Source organism: Erythrolamprus reginae, chromosome 9, assembly GCF_031021105.1.
Source record: "Erythrolamprus reginae isolate rEryReg1 chromosome 9, rEryReg1.hap1, whole genome shotgun sequence".
Lineage (NCBI taxonomy): Eukaryota > Metazoa > Chordata > Lepidosauria > Squamata > Dipsadidae > Erythrolamprus > Erythrolamprus reginae.
The window spans coordinates 13,904,063-13,929,233 of NC_091958.1; the positions used below are offsets into that span (position 1 = coordinate 13,904,063).

Below are 25,171 nucleotides of genomic sequence, written 5' to 3' on the forward strand. Positions count from 1 at the left end.
ACACGATCTGAGCAATTGGGGAGAACCTGCCTTTGGGTCTCGCCCATTTCTATCCCCTTTTAGGGGTTAGACGGCGAGACCTCCCACATGCATTCGCATTGCTGGGATCCAGGTGAGGGCGTGGCCCCTTCACCTGGATCAGCATGGAGCTACGCCCATATGTTGCCCCGGAAGATTTTCTGACGTCATTTCCGCCCCGGAGGTAATTGTTTGACCCTGCGGGTCCTTGTTAGGTTGAATTAAATGTATGCTAATTTAATTAATAAAAATGATCCAGTTTTAAATCCAGCTCTGTGCCCGCATCGTTACTCCGCCTCTGCTGCATTGTTTCGTCTGTTTCTTTATAGAGTTTGCACTTTGGATCGTCTGTTGACTTTTCAATTCTGGCTTTGACCGCATTCGTTCTAATGGTCTGTTCTTGTACAGCCAGTATTAGTCCTTCTGTCTCCTTTTTGAGTGTTCCACATAAGCCATGACCAGGTTTTTTCTTTATTCACTTTGCCTTCAATCTCCTCCAAGAACTGGCCATGCAATGCTTTGTTCCGCCAACTGTCCATACGACATTGAGTTGCAGTTTTTCTGTACTTAGTTTGCTTCACCTTGAGAAGCTTCCTATTGTTGACCTCTATCTATGCTGGCTCTTTGCTCTCCTTCACATAGCTTATTATTATTATTATTATTATTATTATTATTATTATTATTATTATTATTATTATTATTTATATGCCACCCTTCTCCTAAAACTCAGGGCAGCTTACAACATATAAAAACAGTATACAGTTGACCAGCAAGTGTTGAAGATTAAGAGAGCTAATTAATATAGGAAGTCATTTGCTTATATCCTAAGATTTTTTATTAATATTGCTTCTTCTTTGCTTATTTGACCCCTATGACAATCATTAAGTGTCGTACCATACAATTCTTGACAAATGTATATTTTATTTTATGTACGCTGAGAGCACATGCACCAAGACAAATTCCTTCTGTGTCCAATCACACTTGGCCAATAAAATTCTATTCTATTCTATTCTGTTTTGTTAATTTGGGGGGAGGGTCAATTCTGGTGTAAATCTTGGCGAATGGCTTAGCACCAGAGTTCCCACCTCATTTAGCACATCTGGAACAGCTGCCAATGTTTATCTGGGCAATTAAGGCCAAAATAGTCTATTAGTAGGAACCAAATCAATGTACTTACATTTATTTTGCAGGAATACAATGCACGAAGCAGAGAATTTATGGGATGCCCTCAAAAATGACTTGCAAGGATAAAAAAAATCAGAGAAAGGTGTCATGAATTTTGTTGATGTGAATTAGATTTAATTATATCTTCTATTCGCTGTTTCTCCTCTTGTACTGTGCCTTAATTTATTTTGCTGACTATTTTTCTCTGCATATTATATTCCTCTGCTTCAGATGGCATTGCTTTTTTTGGGGGGGGGACTCTTTTGAGTTGAATATAATAAAAATAAGTATGCTAGAGAGAGAAAAAGGGGGTGTTTTTTGTAGAATATCAGAAAAAAGAAAACATGCAGTGCTAAAGGGAAAAACATAATTATACAGTCAAAGAGAAGTTAATATACAGTAAACAAAGTCAATAGAATTTAAGCAATTAAGTATACTGCACAAGTCAAAAGGAAGGACGTGAAAATATCATGGCTTCAAAATTCTAAGGGACTGTTTTGAACGAAACTCAGCAGCACTTTTTCACACAGCTGTTAATAAAAATAGGATCGCCAACATTATCGCCAATGTCCGATGACGGATATGGCACAAAAGTAAAGAAGATACGTGTAGATGGGTCATATTATTCCTTGGGGGCTCAAAATGCAAACTTGACATTCAGCCTCAGTTCAATAATCACTATTTACCACCTCCTCCTGTGCTAACTCATTCTTACCTTGGTGTCTTCTCCCTCCAGGTCCAGGGTTGTAGCAAAGACCCATTTGGGGGGTGAAGGCAGCTCCAGAAACCTCTTCACCAGACCCAGACCGATCCCCCGGTCGGATCCCGTCACCAGGATGCTGAAAACGCAGAAATCAACTGGCTCTGACATCTCTTCAAGGACTTTTGGCTTCTGCTTCCGACTTGTTCAAATATTGGTTTCAAATGCACTTTGTCACAATGGGAGATTACAATATAATGAACCGGAAACACCCACCTTTGGAATTTTTGAGAGAGGAAAATTTTGAAGAGCAAATGTCAGAGGGTTGGTCTTAAAAAGGAAAAAGGGAAAGAAAAAGAGACAGCTGCATAAGATAATGGCTGTGATTTGATGTGTATTGTGTCAATATGACTTATGCAATAGAAAATACGCACTATTAGCGTTGTACTACAGGGACAGGCACGTCACAAATTGTCCAACTTCTTTTTTAAAATGTCTTTTGTGTTTTGTTTGTGTTATGTGTGTTATAAATAAAGTTTATTTTTATTTAGGTTCCCACAGAGTTGGCCTTCTCCGGGTCCCGTCGACTAAACAATGTCATTTGGCGGGACCCAGGAGAAGAGCCTTCTCTGTGGCGGCCCCGACCCTCTGGAACCAGCTCCCCCCAGATATCAGAGTTGCCCCCACCCTCCTTGCCTTTTGCAAGCTCCTTAAAACCCACCTCTGTTGTCAGGCATGGGGGAACTGAATTTTTTTCCCTTCCCCCTAGGCTTATAGAATTTATACATGGTATGCTTGTTTGTATGATTGGTCTCTTAAATTGGGGGGTTTTAGATTATTTTTTAATATTAGATTTGTTACATTGTCTTTTTTATTGTTGCTAGCCGCCCCGAGTCTTCGGAGAGGGGCGGCATACAAATCTAATAAATAAAATAAATAAATAAAAAAGAAAAACATTGTTTCTTATTGAATTTGATTGCTGCTAACTCTCAGAGATTCTGGGTGGCCCCCACAACTAATTTAGTTGCTATAGAAAGAAGAAGGACGACAAGCTACTGACCTACAGAATATATGTTTTTTTTTTTTTTTAGAATAACAAAGTTTGAAGGGACCTTGGAGGTCTTCTAGTCCAACCCCGAACTTAGGCAGGAGACTCTGCACTATTTCAGACAAATGGTTATCCAACGTCTGCTTAAAAACTTCCAGTATTGGAACATTCACAACTTCTGGAGACAAGTTATTCAAACCGATTAATTATTCTAACTTTCAGGAAATTTCTCCTTAGTTCTAAGTTGCTTCTCTCCTTGTTTAGTTTCCACCCATTGCTTCTTGTCCTACCTTCAAGTACTTTGGAGAATAGCTTGACTCCGCTCTTCTTTGTGGCAACCCCTGAGTTGAACTACTTGTAAGATATTGTATGGATGTACAAAGAGTTGTTTATGTAGGTGTGCGTATTGAAAAAATACATTCTAAAAAACAGTTGAAAGGAATAGACCATGCTTCTGGCTTGAGATATGGGGTTATCTTCATTTCACACATTGACATTGCATATGTGACCCTAAATATCTATTTTGTTACACTTGTAGAGTCAGGCTTCCCAACCTCCCAACTCCAAACAGTTGCCATTGGTCCTACATAGTTCTATCACTTTTTTCTTTACAAAAATATTTTTTAATGATACAGATTATATAGTAGATAATGTATATTTTAGTGTGCCTGCATGTAATATGTATGCACACATATGGCATATATACATAGAATTAAATATTATATTTTGGATATTCTGTAATAGTAAATAGATAGGGAAATGTATCTCTTTGAGGAGAGGAGAGGCCAGGCACTCTAACCCTAACCCAAACCCTTGACGTGAGTGACGTCAAGTTGGCCACCTTTAAGCCAGTCACATGACCTTTAAGCCACCCCCGGGTCATATGATTGTCAAGCCACTCCCACTGGCCACATGGCCAGCAAGCCACACCCACAAGATACGTAGGTATTAAAATTTTTTGCAGTCCTTCACTGCCAAGAACCAATTAACAATGAGTACTGAGGTACTGCTATATAAGTGGATGTTTGAAGTTTTGTGTAAGAAAAGAAAGAACAAGAACAAGATTTTAATGACAGAAAGCAGTTTATTAAAGGGCCCATCGCCTCTCAGTGGATTATGAACTGATGACATAAGAGTGAGACTGATGGATCACCAGGGAACACAACGACCCAACCAATCCAGAAAGGTCCCGTTATCCTCCTCGGAAAGTGTAGATAGGACATTCACGATGCCTTGAGTGCTCTCTTCCACAGTGATTTCCGGCTGCCACAAAGAAAGATCTCATAAGATTTAAAGAACCAGTCCTGCCCAGCTCAGAATTCTCACTTAAGCAAAACAGCAGAATCTAGTTGGACTCCTTGATAATAAATATTCAATATTCTAGTATAGAGAATGATTTATTATTTATTTATTTATTCATTCATTCATTCGTTCATTCATTCATTCATTCATTTGATTTGTATGCTACCCCTCTCCGTAGACTTGGGGCAGCTCACAACAACAATAGGACAATTCAAGACAAATCTAATAATTTAAAAACATTACAAAAAAACCCCGTTATTAAAGCAGACATGCACACAAACATACCATTCATGAATTGTATAGGCCCGGGGGAGGTGTCTCAATTTCCCCATGCCTGACCACAGAGGTGGGTTTTAAGGAGTTTACGGAAGGCAAGGAGGGTGGGAGCAGGTTCTAATCTCTGGGGGGAGCTGGTTCCAGAGGGTCGGGGCCACCACAGAGAAGGCTCTTCCCCTGGGACCCACCAAACGACATTGTTTAGTCGACGGGACCCGGAGAAGGCCAACTCTGTGGGACCTAACCGGCCACTGGGATTTGTGCAGCAGAAGGCATTCTCACAGATATCCTGGTCCGGTGCCATGAAGGGCTTTATAGGTAATGACCAACACTTTGAATTGTGACCGGAAACTGATCGGCAACCAATGCAGACTGCGGAGTGGTGGAGTAACATGGGCATACTTAGGAATGCCCATGATTGCTCTCACAGCTGCATTCTGCACGATCTGAAGTTTCCGAGCACTTTTCAAAGGTAGCCCCATGTAGAGAACATTACAGTAGTCTAATCTCAAGGTGATGAGGGCATGAGTGACTGTGAGCAATGAGTCCCGGTGCAGATAGGGCCGCAACTGGTGCACCAGGCGAACCTGGGCAAACGTCCCCCTCTCCACAGCTGAAAGATGTTTCTCTAATGTAAGCTGTGGATCGAGGAGGACGCCCAAGTTGCGGACCCTCTCTGAGGAGGTCAATAATTCCCTCCCCAAGGTTATGGACGGACAGATGGAATTGTCCTTGGGAGGCAAAACCCACAGCCACTCCGTCTTATCCGGGTTGAGTTGGAGTCTGTTTACACCCATCCAGACCCCAACAGCCTCCAGGCACCGGCACATCACTTCCACTGCTTCATTGACTGTCTAAAACTGGTCAATCAGCTGTATAAAACTGGTCAATCAAATGTTGATTGATTGCCTTTGCAAAGGTATATGAATGCAGCCTCTGTGATCAAGTACAATGTATTCCATAAATCCTTACATTTGAGTGAATTGAATAAATTCAATGAAACTAAGGCAAGCATACTTTGCAAACCAAAACATATTTTATCAAGTTAGCAAATTATCTTTCCCAGTTTTCAACAAACCACCTCTTTGAAATCTGTCATACACTAGAACATGTGAAACCCGCCTTAGACCCTAAGCAGAAATTGATTTTCCCCCTTTGCTATATTTTTGTTTTTTCTTTCTTTTCTCTTCTTTTTTTCCTTTCCTGCGCCTATTGTTCTTTTTTAAAAAAAATTATTGTAGGGCATATAATTTAAATTATTCACCCAGACCATACACACACACACCAGGGTCCATGGATAAATACATTATTTCTTTTTTCCAGATTAAAAGACTTACGTAGGGGTTGCGACTTGTATTTACCAAGCCAGGATGGATGGCTACCGTCAGAATCCCACTGGTTGAATATTCAAGTGATTGGCACTTGGTGAGCATGTTTAAAGCGGCCTGCATAAGCAAAAAGAGGTGGGAGAAAGAACTATAAGAAAACAAGTTTCTTAGTTGAGAAATGAAACGTCTTCAAAGAAAAACCAGAACAGTGAACAGTGTGACTCCACAGTAAACAGTGGGTGAACAGTGCAGTCAGGCGGTAGGGAAAGCAAGTAGAATGCTTGGCTGCATAGCTAGAGGTATAACAAGCAGGAAGAGGGAGATTGTGATCCCGCTGTATAGAGCACTGGTGAGACCCCATTTGGAATACTGTGTTCGGTTCTGGAGATATTGATATCTCAGGGACCGGTTAGGTCCCACAAAGTTGGCCTTCTCCGGGTCCCGTTGACTAAACAATGTCATTTGGCAGGACACAGGGGAAGAGCCTTCTCTGTGGCGGCCCCGGCCCTCTGGAACCAACTCCCCCCAGAGATCAGAATTGCCCCCACCCTCCCTGCCTTTCATAAACTTCTCAAAACCCACCTCTGCCGTCAGGCATGGGGGAATTGAAATATCTTCCCCAGGCCTATATAATTTATGTATGGTGTGTTGTGTGCCTGTTTTTTAAATGATGGGTTTTTAACTTCGTATTATTAGATTTGTATTGTACATTGTTTCTATCACTGCTGTGAGCCGCCCCGAGTCTACAAAGAGGGGCGGCATACAAATTTAATAAATAAATAAACAGGTCCAAAGACAGGCCACAAAAATGGTGGAAGATCTTAAGCATAAAACCTTTCAGGAAAGACTTAATGGACTCAATCTGTATAGTCTGGAGGACAGAAGGGAAAGGCAACTAGACACAAGAGCAGTTTTTTCCCAAATGCCATCACTTTGCTAAACAAATAATTCCTTCAACACTGTCAAACTATTTACTAAGTGTGTACTACTATTACTACTGATTTTCTCTCATAGAAACATAGAAACATAGAAACATAGAAACATAGAAGTCTGACGGCAGAAAAAGACCTCATGGTCCATCTAGTCTGCCCTTATACTATTTTCTGTATTTTATCTTAGGATGGATATATGTTTATCCCAGGCATGTTTAAATTCAGTTACTGTGGATTTATCTACCACATCTGCTGGAAGTTTGTTCCAAGGATCTACTACTCTTTCAGTAAAATAATATTTTCTCATGTTGCTTTTGATCTTTCCCCCAACTAACTTCAGATTGTGTCCCCTTGTTCTTGTGTTCACTTTCCTATTAAAAACACTTCCCTCCTGGACCTTATTTAACCCTTTAATATATTTAAATGTTTCGATCATGTCCCCCCTTTTCCTTCTGTCCTCCAGACTATACAGATTGAGTTCATTAAGTCTTTCCTGATACGTTTTATGCTTAAGACCTTCCACCATTCTTGTAGCCCGTCTTTGGACCCATTCAATTTTGTCAATATCTTTTTGTAGGTGAGGTCTCCAGAACTGAACACAGTATTCCAAATGTAGTCTCACCAGCATTCTATATAGTGGGATCATAATCTCCCTCTTCCTGCTTGTTATACCTCTAGCTATGCAGCCAAGCATCCTACTTGCTTTCCCTACCGCCTGACTGCACTGTTCACCCATTTTGAGACTGTCAGAAATCACTACCCCTAAATCCTTTTCTTTTGAAGTATTTGCCAACACTCTCATCATTCCTATCACCCATCTCCTCCCACTTATGACTGTATGACTGTAACTTGTTGCTTGTATCTTTATGATTTTTATTAATATTGTTTCCTGATTGCTTATTTGACCCCTATGACAATCATTAAGTGTTCTACTTCATGATTCTTGACAAATGTATATTTTCTTTTATGTACACTGAGAGCATATTCACCAAAGACAAATTCTTTGTCTGTCCAATCACACTTGGCCAATAAAGAATTCTACTCTATATTGGCTAAGAAAATATGAGTACTGTATCTAATTTTGTAATATAAATGAAATAGATGCTGAAATTGAAATAGGTGATTCAATTCATAGGAATTGACAAATGTAAATGGTTAAGAAAATAATAGTAATAGGCTGTTAAAGAAAAATGAACTTATTTTACCAGTTTGTATTTGTTGCGATGTTATAGGAGAATCGCCCAGAAAGTAATGCACCACATTTTTTTCCCTCAGCCTACAGTAATGGTACGAATACGAAACTTTAGATATACATTACAGTATTTGAATTGTCAGGAGTGCGTGTGTAAATTTTGAGTTTCTTCAGACAGATAGCGTAGCTGCAGCAGTGTTTCAAAACGGCATCTGTAAGTGATGTATGTTACAAGCAGCGTGTCATCATTGAATTTCTCAGTACGAAGAAAGAAACTATTGGGAACGTTCATAAAACTTTGTGTACAGTTTATGGAGAATCTGCAGTCGACAGAAGTACGGTTAGTCGCTGGGCACAGAGAGTTAGGCCATTAGAGGTGATTCGCACAGTGCAGAAATGTTTTCGTGACCAGAACAAGGAGTGGTACCAATAGGGCATACAAGCCCTTGTGTCTTGCTGGAGGAAGGCCATAGAATGGGATGGGGATTACGTGGAAAAATAGGGAGTGTAGAAGAAACATCATTCTTTCTTGTGGTGTAAGTTTCATTGTATTCAATAAATAATTGTTGAAGACAAAAAATGTGGTGCATTACTTTCTGGGCAACCCTCGTATGTTGTTAGTTTCTTACATGTTATTTTTTTCTGTAGATATATTTGCATGTTGTTGTTTTTAATGGAGAAAATAATAAAGATTCTTTTCTTTTAAAAATGAAAAAGGAAGTTACAACTATGTGCGGGCAAATCCAGACAGAAATCACTTTAGATACCTTGCTGCAACGGTATGAAACTACTTGTGCTTTCTCCCAAATAAGCATAACCTCCATTGAGCCAAGGGAACTGGAAATATTGATAATGGCCGCTTTGCTGGTGCTCAGCCCTTGCCTGGGGCTTTTCCGGGCTGCCTTCTTCAATAGGGGTAGAAAGGCCTTGCAGGGAACAAGATGAAAAGAGAGAAGGGGATGAAGTTAGTCTTGGGACAGAAAGCTGTGCATCAGCTGTGCAGCCAGAAGGTCTTCTATTTATTTATTTTATTTATCCGTTTATTTGGATTTATTTTTATTATTGTCTAGGGGGAAGAGCCTTCTCTGTGGCAGCCCCGGCCCTCTGGAAACAGCTCCCTCCAGAGATTCACACTGCTCTCACCCTTCTCGCCTTCCGCAAGAGTCTCAAGACTCACTTATGTCATCAGACTTGGGGCGATTAGATCTAGACCCCCTGACTACTAAACGTGATCGAACTGGTTGATTGATTTTAATATATTGGGTTTTTAGCTTGTAGTTTTTAACTAATTAGATTTGTTTGTACGCATTGTTTTATATTGTGTCTTGTGAGCCGCCCTGAGTCTTCGGAGAAGGGCGGCATACAAATCTAATTAATAATAATAATAATAATAATAATAATAATAATAATAATAAAACAATAATAGATGAAACAATCGATCACATACTCAGCTGCTGCAAAAAGATCGCACAGATTGACTACAAGCATAGACATGATGCTGTGGCACAGATGATCCACTGGAACCTGTGCCGGAACTACCATTTACCAGTGGCAAAGAACTGGTGGGATCATAAGCCCGAAAAAGTGGTCGAAAATGAGCAAGCAAAACTACTGTGGGACTTCCGACTTCCAACTGACTGAATTCTGAAGCATAACACACCAGACATTGTGATTGTGGAGAAAAAGAAAGTATGGATCATCGACATCGCAATCCCAGGAGACAGTAGAATTGAGTAGAAGCAGCTAGAGAAATTAGTGAAATACGAAGATCTAAAAATCGAGCTGCAACGACTCTGGCATAAGCCCATGAAAGTGGTCCCAGTGGTACTTGGCACGTTGGGCGCAGTGCCAAAGGATCTCAGCGGACATTTGAAAACCATTGGAATTGACAAAATCTCCATCTGTCAATTGCAAAAGGCCGCTTTACTGGGATCGGCAAACATAATTCGCCGCTACATCACGCAGTCCTAGGTGCTTGGGAAGCGCCCGACTGATGATGAAATACGAAATCCAGCATAGTGATCTCGTTTGCTGTGTTGTACTGACAATAATAATAATAATAATAATAATAATAATAATAATAATAATAGCCAACCTTGGCAGCTTTAAGACTTGTGGACTTCAACTCCCAGAATTCACCAAGCCAGCTATGCTGGCAGTCAGTGTTCATAAGTCTTAAAGTTGCCAAGGTTGGGCATCCCTGTAATACAAGGTACTTTGCTCAAATGTGGTTTCAAAAAAAATTAATGAATAAACAAACCTGACTCATTCGCAGTGGTCCAATGGTGTTGACTGAATATATAGTCTGCATATCCGCGGCGTTCTCCTTTTCTAGATCTTCAAAGAGCCAAATGCCAGCGTTGTTGATGAGGAGGGTCAACCCATCGTCTCCAACACATTTTTCCACTTCTCTTAAAACTGCCTGGATGCTCTCAAGAATAGTGACATCTGAGGAATGATGAGAGTTTTCAACATGTACTGTACAAAATGCCCTTCAATGTTCATTAGATGTTTGATGGAAGTTCAGAAAATCCATACAACTAAATAGCTCCTTACCTAGTTGCAGTAACACCAAATTTGGATGTCTGCATACCATATCTTTTATCTCCTGGAGAAGGGGAAGAAAAAGGGGTGAAGGGTTTTTTTTGTTGTCTCAGAATTAAAATGTATTTTGATAGGGCAATGAATTGAATCCAGTTCCCAGAGAGCAACATCAAAATGAACAGCGAACAAAACAGCCATGTCAAACAAAATATTTATTTATTTATTCATTTGAAAGACTAAAACATATGAAGGCTGGACGGCTAAAACAGGTGAAGAATGGTTGCAGGAACTGGGCATGGCTAGTTTAATGAAAAGAAGAACCGGGGAGACATGATAGCAACAATATCTCAGGGGTTGCCACAAAGAAGAGGGAGTCAAGCTATTCTTCAAAGCACCTGAGGGTAGAACAAGAAGCAATGGGTGGAAACTAAACAAGGAGAGAAGCAACTTAGAACTAAGCAGAAGCTTCCTGACAGAACAATTAATCAGTGGAACAAATTGATTCCAGAAGTTTTGAATGCTCCAACACTGGAAGATGTTGGATAATCATTTGTCTGAAGTAGTACAGTGATACCTTGTCTTACAAACTTAATTGGTTCCGGGACGAGGTTCTTAAGGTGAAAAGTTTGTAAGATGAAACAATGTTTCCCATAGGAATCAATGGAAAAGCGATTAATGCGTGCAAGCCCAAAATTCACCCTTTTGCCAGCCAAATGCCTGTTTTTGCACTGCTGGGATTCCGCTGAGGCTCCCCTCCATGGGAAACCCCACCTCCGGACTTCCATGTTTTTGTTATGCTGCAGGGGAATCCCAGCATCGCAAAAACGGGTGCTTTGCTGGCAACGGAAGTCCGGAGGTGGGGTTTCCCAGCGAAGGAAGCATCAGTGAAATCGCAGCATTGCAAGAACACCAAAGTCCTCGAAACCCCACTTCCGGATCTCTGTGTTTTTGCGATGCTGCAATTTTGCTGAGCCTCCCCTTGCTGGGAAACCCCACCTCCGGACTTCCGTTGCCAGTGAAGCACACGTTTTTGCGCTGCTGGGATTCCCCTGCTGAGATTCCCCTGCAGCATCACAAAAACATGGAAGTCCGGAGGTGGGGTTTTCCATGGAGGGGAGCCTCAGGGGAATCCCAGCAGTGCAAAAACAGGCGCTTTGCTGGCAACGGAAGTCCGGAGGCGGGGCATCCCAGTGGCGGCAGTGGGTTTGTAAGATGAAAATAGTTTGTAAGAAGAGGCAAAAAAATATTAAACCCCGGGTTTGTATCTCGAAAAGTTTGTATGACGAGGTGTTTGTAAGATGAGGTATCACTGTATAGGGTTTCCTGCCTAAGCAGAGGGTTGGACTAGAAGACCTCCAAGGTCCCTTCAAATTCTGTTGTTGTTGTTGTTGTTGTTGTTGTTGTTGTTGTTGTTGTTGTAGTAATAGTAGTAGTAGTAAGGCCATCCATCTTATAGACGAGAACTCTGGGCATCTCATTGAAACATCAGTTCAAACATAAAGAGGCAATACAAGCCTCAAAAACTCCCAGTGTCTCCAAACGAATAGTTTTCCATGTAGCAATGTCTACATGTTGCTTTGCAACCACGGAGCTCTGAGTAGGTCTCAAGGCCTGGGAATAATTCTGGCCAGGGGAAATTCTAGCTTGTAGCAAAATGTAACAGGGAGTGCATTTACTGACACCTCAAAGCTTACTGCCAAGATTTGCCCTTGCATTTTGTAACATCATGAATGCTTATTGTTCTGTGTGTATGACTGACCATGTAAACTGCACGTGTAGATAGCAAAAGTTGCATAGAGATAACGTTCCTATAAGAAAGCTGGCTGGGAAGAAGAAGGATTGTATTGGATTGTATCGAAGGGATTGCTTGGAGACTTTTGATGCATTCGCTTATGGAATAAAGTTGGCTTCTTCCTCTCCTTCAATGGTCTCTGCATATCTTTGAAAGCCTAAGTCTAGTTTCATAGACTTCCTAAATCCTGCCTGGTGACCTTTAAAAAGGAACAGACCTGGAGCACACTCACTGGAAGGATAGGGAAAAACCTCCAGGGAGAGGTAGTTCTGTAATAAAAACCTGTCAGAGCTTTAAAGGAGATAACCAGCTGTTTAAATGGCAGCTGCAACAAAATTGGAAGTTGGTGTGGCTCACGGAGAACTGTGGATTATCAGCAAATCTTCAAAGATCTCAAGCTTCACACATCAATACATATTGCACCAGTTGTAACAGGTAGATGGACTTCAAGGGCAGCCCCATAGCAATAGCAATAGTATTTAGACTTATATACCGCTTCACAGGGCTTTGCAGCCCTCTCTAACTGGTTTACAGAGAGTCACCCTATTGCCCCCCAACAATCTGATGTTTCTCTAGACTAGCTAAGCCCAAATTTATTAGATTTTTATTTATTTATTTATTTATTTATTTATTCATTCATTCATTCATTCATTCATTCATTTATTTATTAGATTTGTATGCCGCCCCTCTCCGTAGACTCAGGGCGGCTCACAACAGCAATAGAACAATTCATAACAAATCTAATAATTTAAAAAACATTTTAAAAACCCCATTTTTAATCAAACATACATACAAACATACCATACATAAATTGTATAGGCCCGGGGGAGATATCTCAATTCCCCCATGCCTGGCGGCAAAGGTGGGTTTTAAGGAGTTTACGGAAGGCAAGGAGGGTGGAGGCAGTTCTAATCTCCGGGGAGAGCTGGTTCCAGAGAGTCGGGGCTTATTTGACCCCTATGACAGAATGACAGTGTTGTACCTCATGATTCTTGACAAATGTATCTTTTTCTTTTTTGTACACTGAGAGCATCTGCACCAAAGACAAATTCCTTGTGTGTCCAATTACACTTGGCCAATAAAGAATCTTATTCTATTCTATTCTATTCCTATTCTATTCTATTCTACTCTACTCCACTTCCCCCCATCCTATCCCATCCTTCTCCTCCAAGAACCCTTGGGGGGGGAGGCATGTGGGCTGTGAGATACTCAGGATTCCTGCCAATGACCCATGAGCTTCATGGACAAGTGGGGAGGAGCTCTTAGGTTATCCCACCTTATCATCAACATCTTAAACATTACCCCCACCACACCATCCTGCTACATTGAGTGATTCTTACCTTGGTTTCTTTTGCTTCCAGATCAAGGGTTGTAGCAAAGACCCATCTGGGTGGACAAGGCAGCTCCAGAAACCTCTTCACCAGACCCAGACCGATCCCCCGGTCAGATCCTGTCACCAGGACACTGTGAACGGAGAAATCCATTGATTTAGCCATCACTCTGGGAGCTGCAGTTTTTGCTTCCAACTTTCTTGTGGATATGCTTCAAGTGCTTCTTCTCGTTGTACAAGGGACAATTATAAGGAAAAGGAAACACCCTCATTTAGACCTTTTAATAAACTTCATCCACGCATTGGGGATAAGGTTCTAAATTATTTGAACCCAAGATACCAATTTGGTAGGAACATGGCCAAGGGGCTTTATTTAAAGCCTGATTTCTTTCTTTGTAGGTGTATGTATACATCTTGAATGCATGACTCTGGGAAGCGGGCAGAAATAAAATAGAAAAAACAAATAGCAAAACAATTACAACAGAAACCATCAAAAACAACCAACTATGTTAAAAAATAGATAGACAGACAGATATAGGTAGGTAGGAGGGTAGATAGATAGATAGGTAGGTAGGTAGATAGATAGATAGATAGATAGATAGATAGATAAGGTAGGTAGGTAGATAGATAGATAGATAAATGTAGGTAGGTAGGTAGGTATGTTTGTGTATGCTTGCTTTTTAATAATGGGTTTTTAGTGCTTTTTAAATTATTAGATTTGTTCTTACATTGTCTTTTTAAATTATTAGATTTGTTCTTACATTGTCTTTGTTATTGTTGTGAGCCACCCCGAGTCTGCGGAGAGGGGCGGCATACAAATCTAAATAATAATAATAATAATAATAATAATAATAATAATAATAATAATAGATAGATAGATAGATAGATAGATAGATAGATAGATAGATAGATAGATAGATAGATAGATAGATAGGGACAGAAAGACAGACAGACAGATTGATGACTGAAGTTGGGAGGGACCTTATAGGTCATCTAGTCCAACCCCCTGCTCAGACAAGAGTCCCTATACCATTTCAGACAAATAGCCGTACAATCTCCTCTTGAAAGTCTCAACTGTTGGTGCTCTCACCACCTCCACAGGAAAGCTGTTCCACTGGTTGATCGCTCTCACCGTCAGAACGTTTTTCCTTATTTCCACCTTGAATCTCTCCTTGGTCAGTTTCCATCCATTGTTCCTTGTCTGGCCTTCTGGTGCTTTGGAAAACAGCCTGACCCCCTTCTCCTTTTCTTCACAAGACTGGCCATGCCCAGTTCTTGTAACTGCTCTTCATATGGTATAGTCTAATCATCCTGGTTACTCTCCTCTGCACTTACTCTAGAGTTTCAATGTCTTTTTTTGTAGTGTAGTGACCAAAACTGGATGCAGCACTCTAGGTGTGGTCTAACGAAAGCTTTATAGAATGGTATTAATACCACCCTAGTCCTAGATTGTATCCCTCTAATCATGCAATTTAGGATTGTGTTTGCCTTTTTGGCTGCTGCTACACACTGCTGGCTCATGTTTAGCTGGTTGGCTACTAAGATTCCAAGATCCCTGCTGTTGAGTGTGGTTTCACTCAGTTTAGATGTAGGTATATTTTTGGTTTTTCTTACCTAAATCTAGGACTTTACTTTTCTCAGCACTGAATTTCATTTTAAGTGTATTAGATAGGGCCCAAGTCTGTCCTCTGGGGTATTAGCTATTTCTGCCAACTTAGTATCATTAGTACTGTATATGTCTCCAAAAGGTTCAAGCCATTCCCAAAACTCATTTGGGTTGTTATAAACCATCTCCCTGCCCTTCCCCAATATCTGAAATCTTGTATTATAATGGAAAACAATGCCTAGGCAAATGTCTCCTCTGACCAAGGAAGTGTGAGTGACAGGGAAGAGGGGAGTTTGGCAGACAGCCCAGGAGGAGATCAATCATCCTTATCATCCCCGAATTCTGAACAAGAACTTATGACGGACCCACGCATGCGTAGAGTGATGCTTAGGAGAGAACAACTGAAGGATTATTACAGGAGATAAGTGAGGCCACCTGGGGTTGGGTGGGGCTGCTGTAATTAGTGCTACAGATAAAAAGAGCAGCATGCTGATTTAGCCTCGTGGAAGTTTATCTGATTCATAGTTTCGTCAAGATCGTGGTTTGCAGTTTCCCTGTTCAAGACTGTGTGTGGAATTTCTGGACTTTGGAATTCCCAGTTACTGGGTGAGAAATTGGATTGCCTTTAACCTGTGCCTTGTGTGTACCAGAAAATCCCTTTGACATTTAAAAAGGGAGTTGTTTCTGCTTTTCTGTTGATAAAGTCCTTTTGTTTTCCTTCTATCGTGTGGTGTGTGTCTGTTTGGGACTAATTACCCTGTAATAACGGGCGGTTGGGACACGCCAGCAGAACAGCAAAGAAAATAAAAAGAATATAATTTGAAAGAATACTTGGAAAGGATTTTCCAAGGCAAGCTTCAGTTAATAGTTTCCCCAATGGTCTTTGTATCTATCTTACTATATATATATTTATTTATTTATTTTTTATTTATTCATTTATCCAATACATAAATACATAGGAAGAAAATAGACATGTGATAATATAAAAGAGGGTGAAAGTGAACTTAGACGAGAGAATATATGAAAGGAAGAGAATATATAAGATAGGTGAAAGAAAGGAAAGACAATTGGACAGGGGATGAAAGGCACACCAGTGCACTTATGTACCCCCCATACTGGCCTCTTAGGAACCTGGAGAGGTCAATCATGGAGAGTCTAAGGGAGAAGTGTTGGGGGTTAGGGGTTGACACAATTGAGTCTGGTAATGAGTTCCAAGCTTTGATAACTCGATTGTTGAAGTCATATTTTTTACAGTCAAGTTTGGCGCGGTTCGTATTAAGTTTGAATCTGTTGCGTGCTCTTGTGTTATTGCGGTTGAAGCTGAAGTAGTCATTGACTGGTAAGACATTGCAGCATATGATCTTGTGGGCAATACTCAGATCATGTTTTAGGCGTCATAGTTCTAGGCTTTCTAGGCCTAGGATTGTTAGTCTATTTTCGTAGGGTATTCTGTTTCGAGTGGAGGAGTGAAGGGCTCTTCTGGTGAAATGTCTTTGGACATTTTCAAGGGTGTTGATGTCCGAGGTGTGGTATGGGTTCCAGACTGATGAACTGTATTCAAGGATGGGTCTGGCAAAGGTTTTGTAGGCTCTTGTGAGTAGAGTGAGGTTGCCTGAGCAGAAGCTGCGTAGGATCAGGTTAACAACTCTAGAAGCTTTTTTGGCGATATACTATAAGCCACCCAAAATTGTTTGGAATTGAGCAGTACCAAAATTAAAATAGGAAATAAATCAAGCAAATAAGCAAATAGGCCCAGAGCTCAAAATAGGGAACCAACCCAAAAGAATATCAGACATTTAAATAGAGTCACCTCCAACTTATTGAAAATGCGCTCAGTAATTGCACTAATTAGTTTCCCTACTCAAAGCCTGTCTGAACACAAAATACAGTATCTGTATGTTATATGCTACTCATAAAGAACAAACGTAATCCGAAAAGTGCAAGTGTCTGTGAAATGTCCTAAACTAAAACCTGAAATGAACCTTTAGGGTTTTAAGCATGTAATATAAAAGGTATCGAATTTGCTTGCTTTTATTATCAGATAAACATCTCTAGAATACAAAGGAAATTAAAGTGCTGGTGCTTAGTTTCAATATGCTAAATAAGCAGGAGATATAAGAAGCTAATCTAAGATTATGGAAGCCAACTTTTTTTTTCTTTACTGTGACAGTAATTGGATTCTGAAGATCCTGAATGTTGGAAGTACAGTATATGTTCTGTCTGGGTCACTCCGGAAGCCAATACCAACCCAAAAAGAGAAGCCAAACACACCGGTAAAAGGCAAAGGCAGTTTATAAAATTCAAGAAAAACACAGGTAACAGAAAATGTCCTTACAAACAGGAAAATGCTGTATCTTCAGATATATCCACGAAGGCAAAAGTCCATGCAGCAATACAGGATTCTTGCTGCCAAGCCGAGGCTGTAGATAGCAGACCTACACCTCCCACGGGTCTTCCAAACTGCTGGGCCACAAGCCAGGACACCGTATCTCCAATTGATAACACTCCACATGGCTTCAAGGGCTTGCCTGCCTTTTAAACCCTGCTAAGGAGGACCACACCCAAGCCCAGCTGTTCCTAATTCAGTGCTGATAATACTTCTTTAATTGCTCCTTTCTCTGATCTGAACGTCTCTGTCCCATGACAATGACGGCTTGTGCTTCATCACCTAATGACTCCAAGCTACTGGCTGGGGAGAGGCCCCCCCCCCCCGGGGCTCTCATGCTGTTCTCCTTCATCCCATTCCTGACTTTCCTCTCCCCCGTCCGCCTGTTCAGCCCCCTCCTCTTTGCTAAGTATAATTCCATGTTTTGCAATAACCTTCATTCAGGGCTATCTGGGACCCTAAAATCTATATTTGTTTCAGCATCAAACTTCCATTCCATAGATATTTGAAATAATTCGGAAGTGATTAAAAGGTTACCTTATTTTTCACTGTTTCATTTTTAAACCTGGCAAAAGGTTTAGATTTGTTAATCTATTTATTTTTTTAAAAAAAGTTCATCCTTGCCATTTACATTGTTCTGGGATGAATACCACTAACACTTAGATTTCTATGGCTTGCCTCTATATTATACTTCGTGTTTACTTCTAACGTAAATACGACATGATTTCTTTCTCAGTGAATATTATACTCAGTTAAGTACAGTTCACGTTTTATTAATTCATTAATTCAATTTTATACAACACTGTTTTCCACACAAGTGTAAAATAATTTAAATACAGATTTAGTAAAGTTTTGTCGCTTTTGTTATTAAAGTTTTAGTTTTAATTATTAATTTTATTTATTCATAATGACATAAATGTTTCGCTTATTTACATTGTACTTTTTTCTTAATTTTTTTCCGTCCTCCCTTTCATTGTAAAAAAAAATTGGTCATCTTAATTTGGTGACATTTGTGGAACCAGTCTTCCCAACTTCCAAACTGAAAACAGTCTTCATTGGTCCTTCATGATTGCATTATTTTTTGTGAAAGAAAGGAAAGGACAAGATGAGGACTTTCGTGACAGAAAGCAGTTTATTGAAGGACCCATCACCCCTCAGTGTGTTACAAACCAATAACATTAGGCTGAGGTGAGACCAATGGATCACCAGGGAACTCGACGACCCAACCAATCCAGAAAGGCCCCGTTGTCTTCCTCAGAAAGTTTCGACAGCATAGTCACGATGCCTTGTGTGCTCTCTTCCACGCTGATTTCCGGCTACCACAAAGAAGCATCTCATAAGGTTTAAAGAATCAGTTGCACCCAGACCATAATAGAAACATAGAAACATAGAAGTCTGACGGCAGAAAAAGACCTCATGGTCCATCTTGTCTGCCCTTATACTATTTTCTGTATTTTATCTTAGGATGGATATATGTTTATCCCAGGCATGTTTAAATTCAGTTACTGTGGATTTATCTACCACGTCTGCTGGAAGTTTGTTCCAGGGATTTGCTGGCTGAGGAACTCTGGGAGTTGAAGTCCACAAGTCTTAAAATTGCCAAGGTTGGAGAGCCCTGGTTTACAGCATGGCCTCCATTAAGGACATTAAAATATAAGCAGCAACTCTCCAAAGTATTGCCTAGAAATTATGTTATGATTCCCAGAAAATGGGAGTCTTGCTCTTTGTTGAATCAGAAGCAGGCTCTGAGACAGGCTGTCTTTGCACATTAAACTCAAGTTATCTCTTTAGAATCAAAACCTACAGAATAAAGCCCAATGGGCTAAATCCGTGCAACATTCTAGATTAAAATAATACATACCTTCGGGACCACCTTCTGCCGCACGAATCCCAGCAGAGTTGGCCTTCTCCGGGTCCCGTCGACTAAGCAATGCCCTCTGGCGGGACCGAGGGGAAGAGCCTTCTCTGTGGCTGCCCCGGCCCTCTGAAATCAACTCCCCCCGGAGATTAGAAGTGCCCCCACCCTCCTTGCCTTTCGCAAGCTCTTAAAAACCCACCTATGTCGCCAAGCTTGGGGAAGTTGATATTCTCCTTAGCTACTATGATTTGTGATAGTTTGCTTGGGTTGTGTGATTAGTTTTTATGATAAGGGTTTTAATCTGGTTTTTAATATTGGATTTGTACATTGTGTATTGTGTTGTGAGCCGCCCCGAGTCTTCGGAGAGGAGCGGCATACAAATCTAATAAATTATTATTATGTCAATACAACACAGCAAACGAGATCACTATGCTGGATTTCGTATTTCATCACCAGTCGGGTGCTTCCCAAGCACCTAAGACTGCGTGATGTAGCGGCGAGTTATGTTTGCCAATCCCAGTAAAGCGGCCTTTTGCAATTGACAGATGGAGATTCAAATGTCCGCTGAGATCCTTTGGCACTGCGCCCAGCGTGCCAAGTACCACTGGGACCACTTTCACTGGCTTATGCCAGAGTCGTTGCAGTTCGATTTTTAGATCTTCACATTTCACTAATTTCTCTAGCTGCTTCTCCTCAATTCTGCTGTCCCCTGGGATTGCGATGTCGATGATCCATACTTTCTTTTTCTCCACAATCAGGATGTCTGGTGTGTGATGCTTCAGAATTCAGTCAGTCTGAAGTCGGAAGTCCCACAGTAGTTTTGCTTGCTCATTTTTGACCACTTTTTCGGGCTTATGATCCCACCAGTTCTTTGCCACTGGGAAATGGTCGTTCCGGCACAAGTTCCAGTGGATCATCTGTGCCACATCATCATGTCTATGCTTGTAGTCAGTCTGTGCGATCTTTTTGCAGCAGTTGAGTATGTGATCGATTGTTTCGTCTTTTTCTTTACAGAGTCTGCAGTTTGGATCGTCCGTTGATTTTTCAATTCCGGCTTTGACAGCATTTGTTCTAATGGCCTGCTCTTGTGCCGCCAGTATCAGTCCTTCTGTCTCCTTTTTGAGTGTTCCACTTGTAAGCCATGACTAGGTCTTTTCTTTATCCACTTTGCCTTCAATCTTCTCCAAGAACTGGCCATGCAATGCTTTGTCCCGCCAACTGTCCATATGACATTTAGTTATAGTTTTTCTGTACTGGTCCTTAGTTTGCTTCACCTTGAGAAGCTTCCTATTGTTGACCTCCATCAACGTTGACTCTTTGCTCTCCTTCACATAGTCAGCTAATGTATGCTTATTATTATTATTATTATTATTATTATTATTATTATTATTATGACATGCAGAGGTTTTTATAAATCAAAGCCGCCCCGAGTTTGCGGAGAGGGGTGGCATATAAATCCAATAAATCTAATCTAATCTAACTTAAGGTTTTTCTGCTCAAATAAACCAGGACCATTCCATTGGGGTTGCAAGTGATTTTTCTCCCTATTTATTCAACAGATTGTTGCAACTCCAACATTATGATCTTAATACACCCTTCAAAGAATGTAATTCTGGTTAGAGAAGATTAGCCAACCTCAAAGAATCTCTAGTGAACTCAGCCATTACTTGCTAGCTGGTGCTCTGGGCATTTATAAAGTACAAAATTAGCCCCGTTTGCACTTGACATACAAAACTTACCTAATTGCAACACCACCAGATTTAGATGCTTGCATGACAACTCCCTTACCTCCTGGAGGAGAAAAAGTTCATAATTTTGCATCATAAACTCCCAGTTATGGTCAAGAAATAGGCAATTACTTCGGTCCTCAAAGAGAACAAATGCAAAAGGAAAGCATTCGACAACAGGCATTCATTATTAGGGAGGGACGCGGTAGCTCAGTGTGTAAGACGCCGAGCTTGTCGATCAGAAAGGTCAGCAGTTCAGTGGTTCGAATTCCTACTGCTGTGTAATGGGGAGAGCTCCCGTTACTTGTCCCAGCTTCTGCCCACCTAGCCATTTAAAAGCATGTAAAAATGCAAGTAGAAAAATGGGGGCCACTTTGGTGGAAAGCTAATAGTGCTCCATGCACCTTTGGCGTTGAGTCATGCCAGCCACATGACCACAGAGATGTCTTTGTACAGCTCTGGCTCTTCAGCTTTGAAATGGAGATGAGCACTGCCCCCTAGAGTCAGGAACGAGTAGCACATATGTGCAAGGGAACTTTTACCCATTCCTTTTTATTCATTATTATTAAATCAACAAAACACATGTTAACTAACCGCCATATAGCTTAATGCCCAGTCGGTATGACCCAACCCAGGTTGGGCTTCCTCAAGAATCTTTCTTCAAACCCACTTCAGCTTTCAACCTTGTCAGCTGGAGAAATGATGATCACACAGAGCCTTCTCTGTGGCAGCCCCGGCCGTCTGGAATCAACTCCCCCCCGGAGATCAGGACTGCCCCCACCCTCCTTGCCTTTCGCAAACTACTGAAAACCCACCTATGCTGCCAGGCTTGGGGGACTTAATTGACCCTTAGCGGTCTCATTTTATGTATGGTTTGTTTGGATGGTATGACTGTTTTTAGAATAGGTTTTTATAATTGTTTTTAATATTAGATTTGTGCTTTGTATTTTGTTGTGAGCCACTCCGAGTCTTCGGAGAGGGGCAGCATATAAATCTAATTATTATTATTATTATTATTATTATTATTATTATTATTATTATTATTATTATTATTATCTACTGCAAAAGACCATTGATCAGAATTAAGGATTGAGTTCTAGACATGTGTCACCTATCATTTTTGAGATAATTATACAATCTCTCCATCAGAAAAATGTCTTATTATCTTTCCCTCATGGAAAGACTGGTTTGATGACTATGGAAAAGTTAGCTTCCTCTTTTAAAGCTTTATAAAATCATATAAACTTAGAACGTATTTGCAATTACAAGCCCATTTGTATTTTTTTGCCACATAGGGGAGGGGAGATTAGGTCAATTTCATTTCACTGTTTTGTAGATTTGTTGAATAAATGTAAATAAATAAATAAAAATTTAACCAAAGATTCACCATTACAGAAGGCTAACGATAGGTAGCTAAGATTTTTAGCCATGGTATTTGCTTTGTTTCCACCCAACTCTAAACCAGGGTTCCTAGGTCAGCACCGGGGCACATTTCAAATTCTAAGTGAGTGTTATTAGCTTGCCTTGGTTTAGATTGCAGATGCCAAAACATTCCTTTTGTACAGAGGTCTTCAAAATTGGCAACTTTAATACCTGTGGACTTCAACTCCCAGAATTCTCCATGGCTGGCTGGAGAATTCTGGGAGTAGAAGTCCACAAGTCTTAAAGTTGCCACTGCTTTAGTAGGAAACATATTTAATCACACATACTGACTTTTTAGGAATGTTACTCACAAAGCAGAGTGAGGGTGAGATGCAAAAAAAAAGATTGTTTCCATAGACACAACGTTTTTCATTAATTTCTTTGATTGAGTATTGAGTATTGCTTGTTGCTCTCGTCTGCGTTGTGTTGCTTTGCTTTAATAACAGGAAAATATAAACTACACCAAAGAAAAGAAAAAATAATAATCCCACACTGATTACATAGTTGAAAAGGAATTAAAATACAATGGTATCTAAAGTTAATTAAATTTTAAGACAGGGAGGGGGAGAAAAGGTGATATATTATATTTCCTATAAAAGAAATATAGAATTAGCTCGTACTTTACATTTTGTCATGTTGCTTGCCATGAAAAGGAAGATTGTGATGGGTGTGTATGCGTGTCTAGATCAGAATATCCCCGGAGGTTGAAAATATAATACTGAAGTTGGTGATTCGGTGTCTTAGCATGCATTCAAGGATGGCAGAGGTATAGTATTAAAGGATTTAAAAGAAACAGAGGAGGATAGCACTTTGTGTGGTTCCAGGAAATCTTTTTGAGCCATAAATTACCTCTAAGCATCACACTGCGGGCAAAGCCCCATGCCATGTTGTTTGTTTAGATCCCAGCCACTAGGGCATGGAGAGTAACATAATTCAAATAAGCCATAATTTATGGTTTAGCATGAACCTAGCAAATACCAGAGTCACATTTCTTCTGGAATGTACGAGATTCATTTGACCAGAGCTTCCCAAAATTGGCAACTTTAAGACTTGTGGACTATGCTGGCTGGAGAATTCTGGGAGTTGAAATCCACAAGTCTTAAAGCTGCCAAGTTTGAAGACTTCGGCACTTGACCATAACAGGCAGACTGTAAACCTAAACTGGATGGAGAAGTAGTCAACAGGCCACAAATCACTGAAGATCTACTAAATATGCAACATTCCCGTGACAGTTCAACATCTCCACCACGATTTTACTACCTCATTCTATGGTAAGTGATTCTTACCTCGCTTTTCTCCCCCTCCAAATCACGGCTTGTAGCAAAGACCCATTTGGGTGGGCAGGGCAACTCCAGGAACCTCTTCACCAGACCCAGACCGATCCCCCGATTGGATCCTGTCACCAGGACGCTGAAAACAGAGAAGTCAGCTGCCTTTGCCATCTGTTCAGGACCCGAGGCTTCAGCTTCTAACCAGCTTGAAAGTTCAGCTCAAGTGTCTCTTCTCATTACAGGAGACAATATTAGGAGGCATGTCACACCCACGCCAATTTTGCTTGGAAGGAGCAATCAAAACAATAAGGGAAGTTGGGCGGGTGGAGATATACCTTATAAGATGCTTAGAAATATACTCTCTAATCAAGGGAGAGACCTAATTAACAGGGTGAAAAAAATATTATGGCTGCTGAACAAGAAGTCTACAAAGCCAAATCTAAATATGACAATTAAGATTTATGATGTTCACCAACCTAAATACCTGAAATTGTGGAGTTAAAGAGGACAGCATCAAGGTGTTGAAAATAGGAAGCTTGTCTACAAAGAGTTTTGGGGAATTTGCAAACAAATGAATTAACTGGCTGTTAGCTAACAAGAGTTTATTCCTCCCTTTTTATCTTCCTTTTTAAATAAGATTTTACATGGATGTATAAGGATTTGTTTCTGTGCATGAATGTTGAAAAATTAGATTCTAAAAAATAATTTGAACAGGTAGCCCAGGCTTCTGGTTTGAGACATGGAGAAGAATTAGAAATAAAATTAGGCCTTAAAAGAACAAAGAAAATTAAATATTTGGGAATAAATTCAACCAACAGATGCTCATCTATAAAAGAAGATAATTATATAAAATTGGCAAACCAAATAAAAATAGATTTAGAAAAATGGAACAAATTACAACCATCATTGATAGGAAGAATATCAATATCAATCATATGCTGCAACATTCTACCTGTCAATGACCACTTCAGCTTCAACCACAACAACACAAGAGCACGCAACAGATTCAAACTTAATATTAATAGCTCCAAACTTGACTGTAAAAAATATGACTTCAGCAACCAAGTTGTCGAAGCATGGAACTCATTACCTGACTCAGTAGTGTCAACCCCTAACCCACAACATTTTCCCCTTAGACTGTCCACAATTGACCTCTCCAGGTTCCTGAGAGGTCAGTAAGGGGCGTACATAAGTGCACCAGTGTGCCTTCCGTCCCCTGTCCAATTGTCTCTCCTTATCTCATTTATCTTTTCTTCCTTTCAAATATGTTCACCT

The 25,171-nt window shown here is 40.4% G+C and overlaps 2 protein-coding genes across 3 annotated transcripts in view; both read right to left on the reverse strand.

The window, feature by feature from the left end:
• The window catches only part of LOC139171888 (C-signal-like), a 13,760-nt gene extending 11,644 nt beyond the window's left edge, over positions 1-2,116 (reverse strand). The window contains exon 1 of the mRNA XM_070760382.1: positions 1,898-2,116. Coding sequence (XP_070616483.1) covers positions 1,898-2,053 — 156 coding nt within the window. The 5' untranslated portion in view covers positions 2,054-2,116. The remainder of the gene's footprint in view (positions 1-1,897) is intronic.
• A 1,897-nt stretch (positions 2,117-4,013) lies between these two features.
• Positions 4,014-24,000, reverse strand: LOC139171887 (C-signal-like). Of its 2 annotated transcripts, XM_070760380.1 has the most exons (9): positions 23,912-23,980; positions 22,937-23,082; positions 21,216-21,267; positions 13,637-13,760; positions 10,517-10,568; positions 10,221-10,408; positions 8,728-8,886; positions 5,846-5,953; positions 4,014-4,193 (listed from the first exon to the last, which is right to left on the reverse strand). In XM_070760380.1, exons 3-9 carry the CDS (start codon positions 21,248-21,250, stop codon positions 4,080-4,082), a joined length of 780 nt encoding a protein of 259 aa, XP_070616481.1. In that variant the 5' UTR covers positions 21,251-21,267; positions 22,937-23,082; positions 23,912-23,980; the 3' UTR covers positions 4,014-4,079. The 2 variants fall into 2 exon arrangements, with proteins under 2 accessions (XP_070616481.1, XP_070616482.1); XM_070760381.1 differs by lacking the exon at positions 22,937-23,082 and having other exon boundaries at positions 23,912-24,000.
• Positions 24,001-25,171: the final 1,171 nt, after the last annotated feature.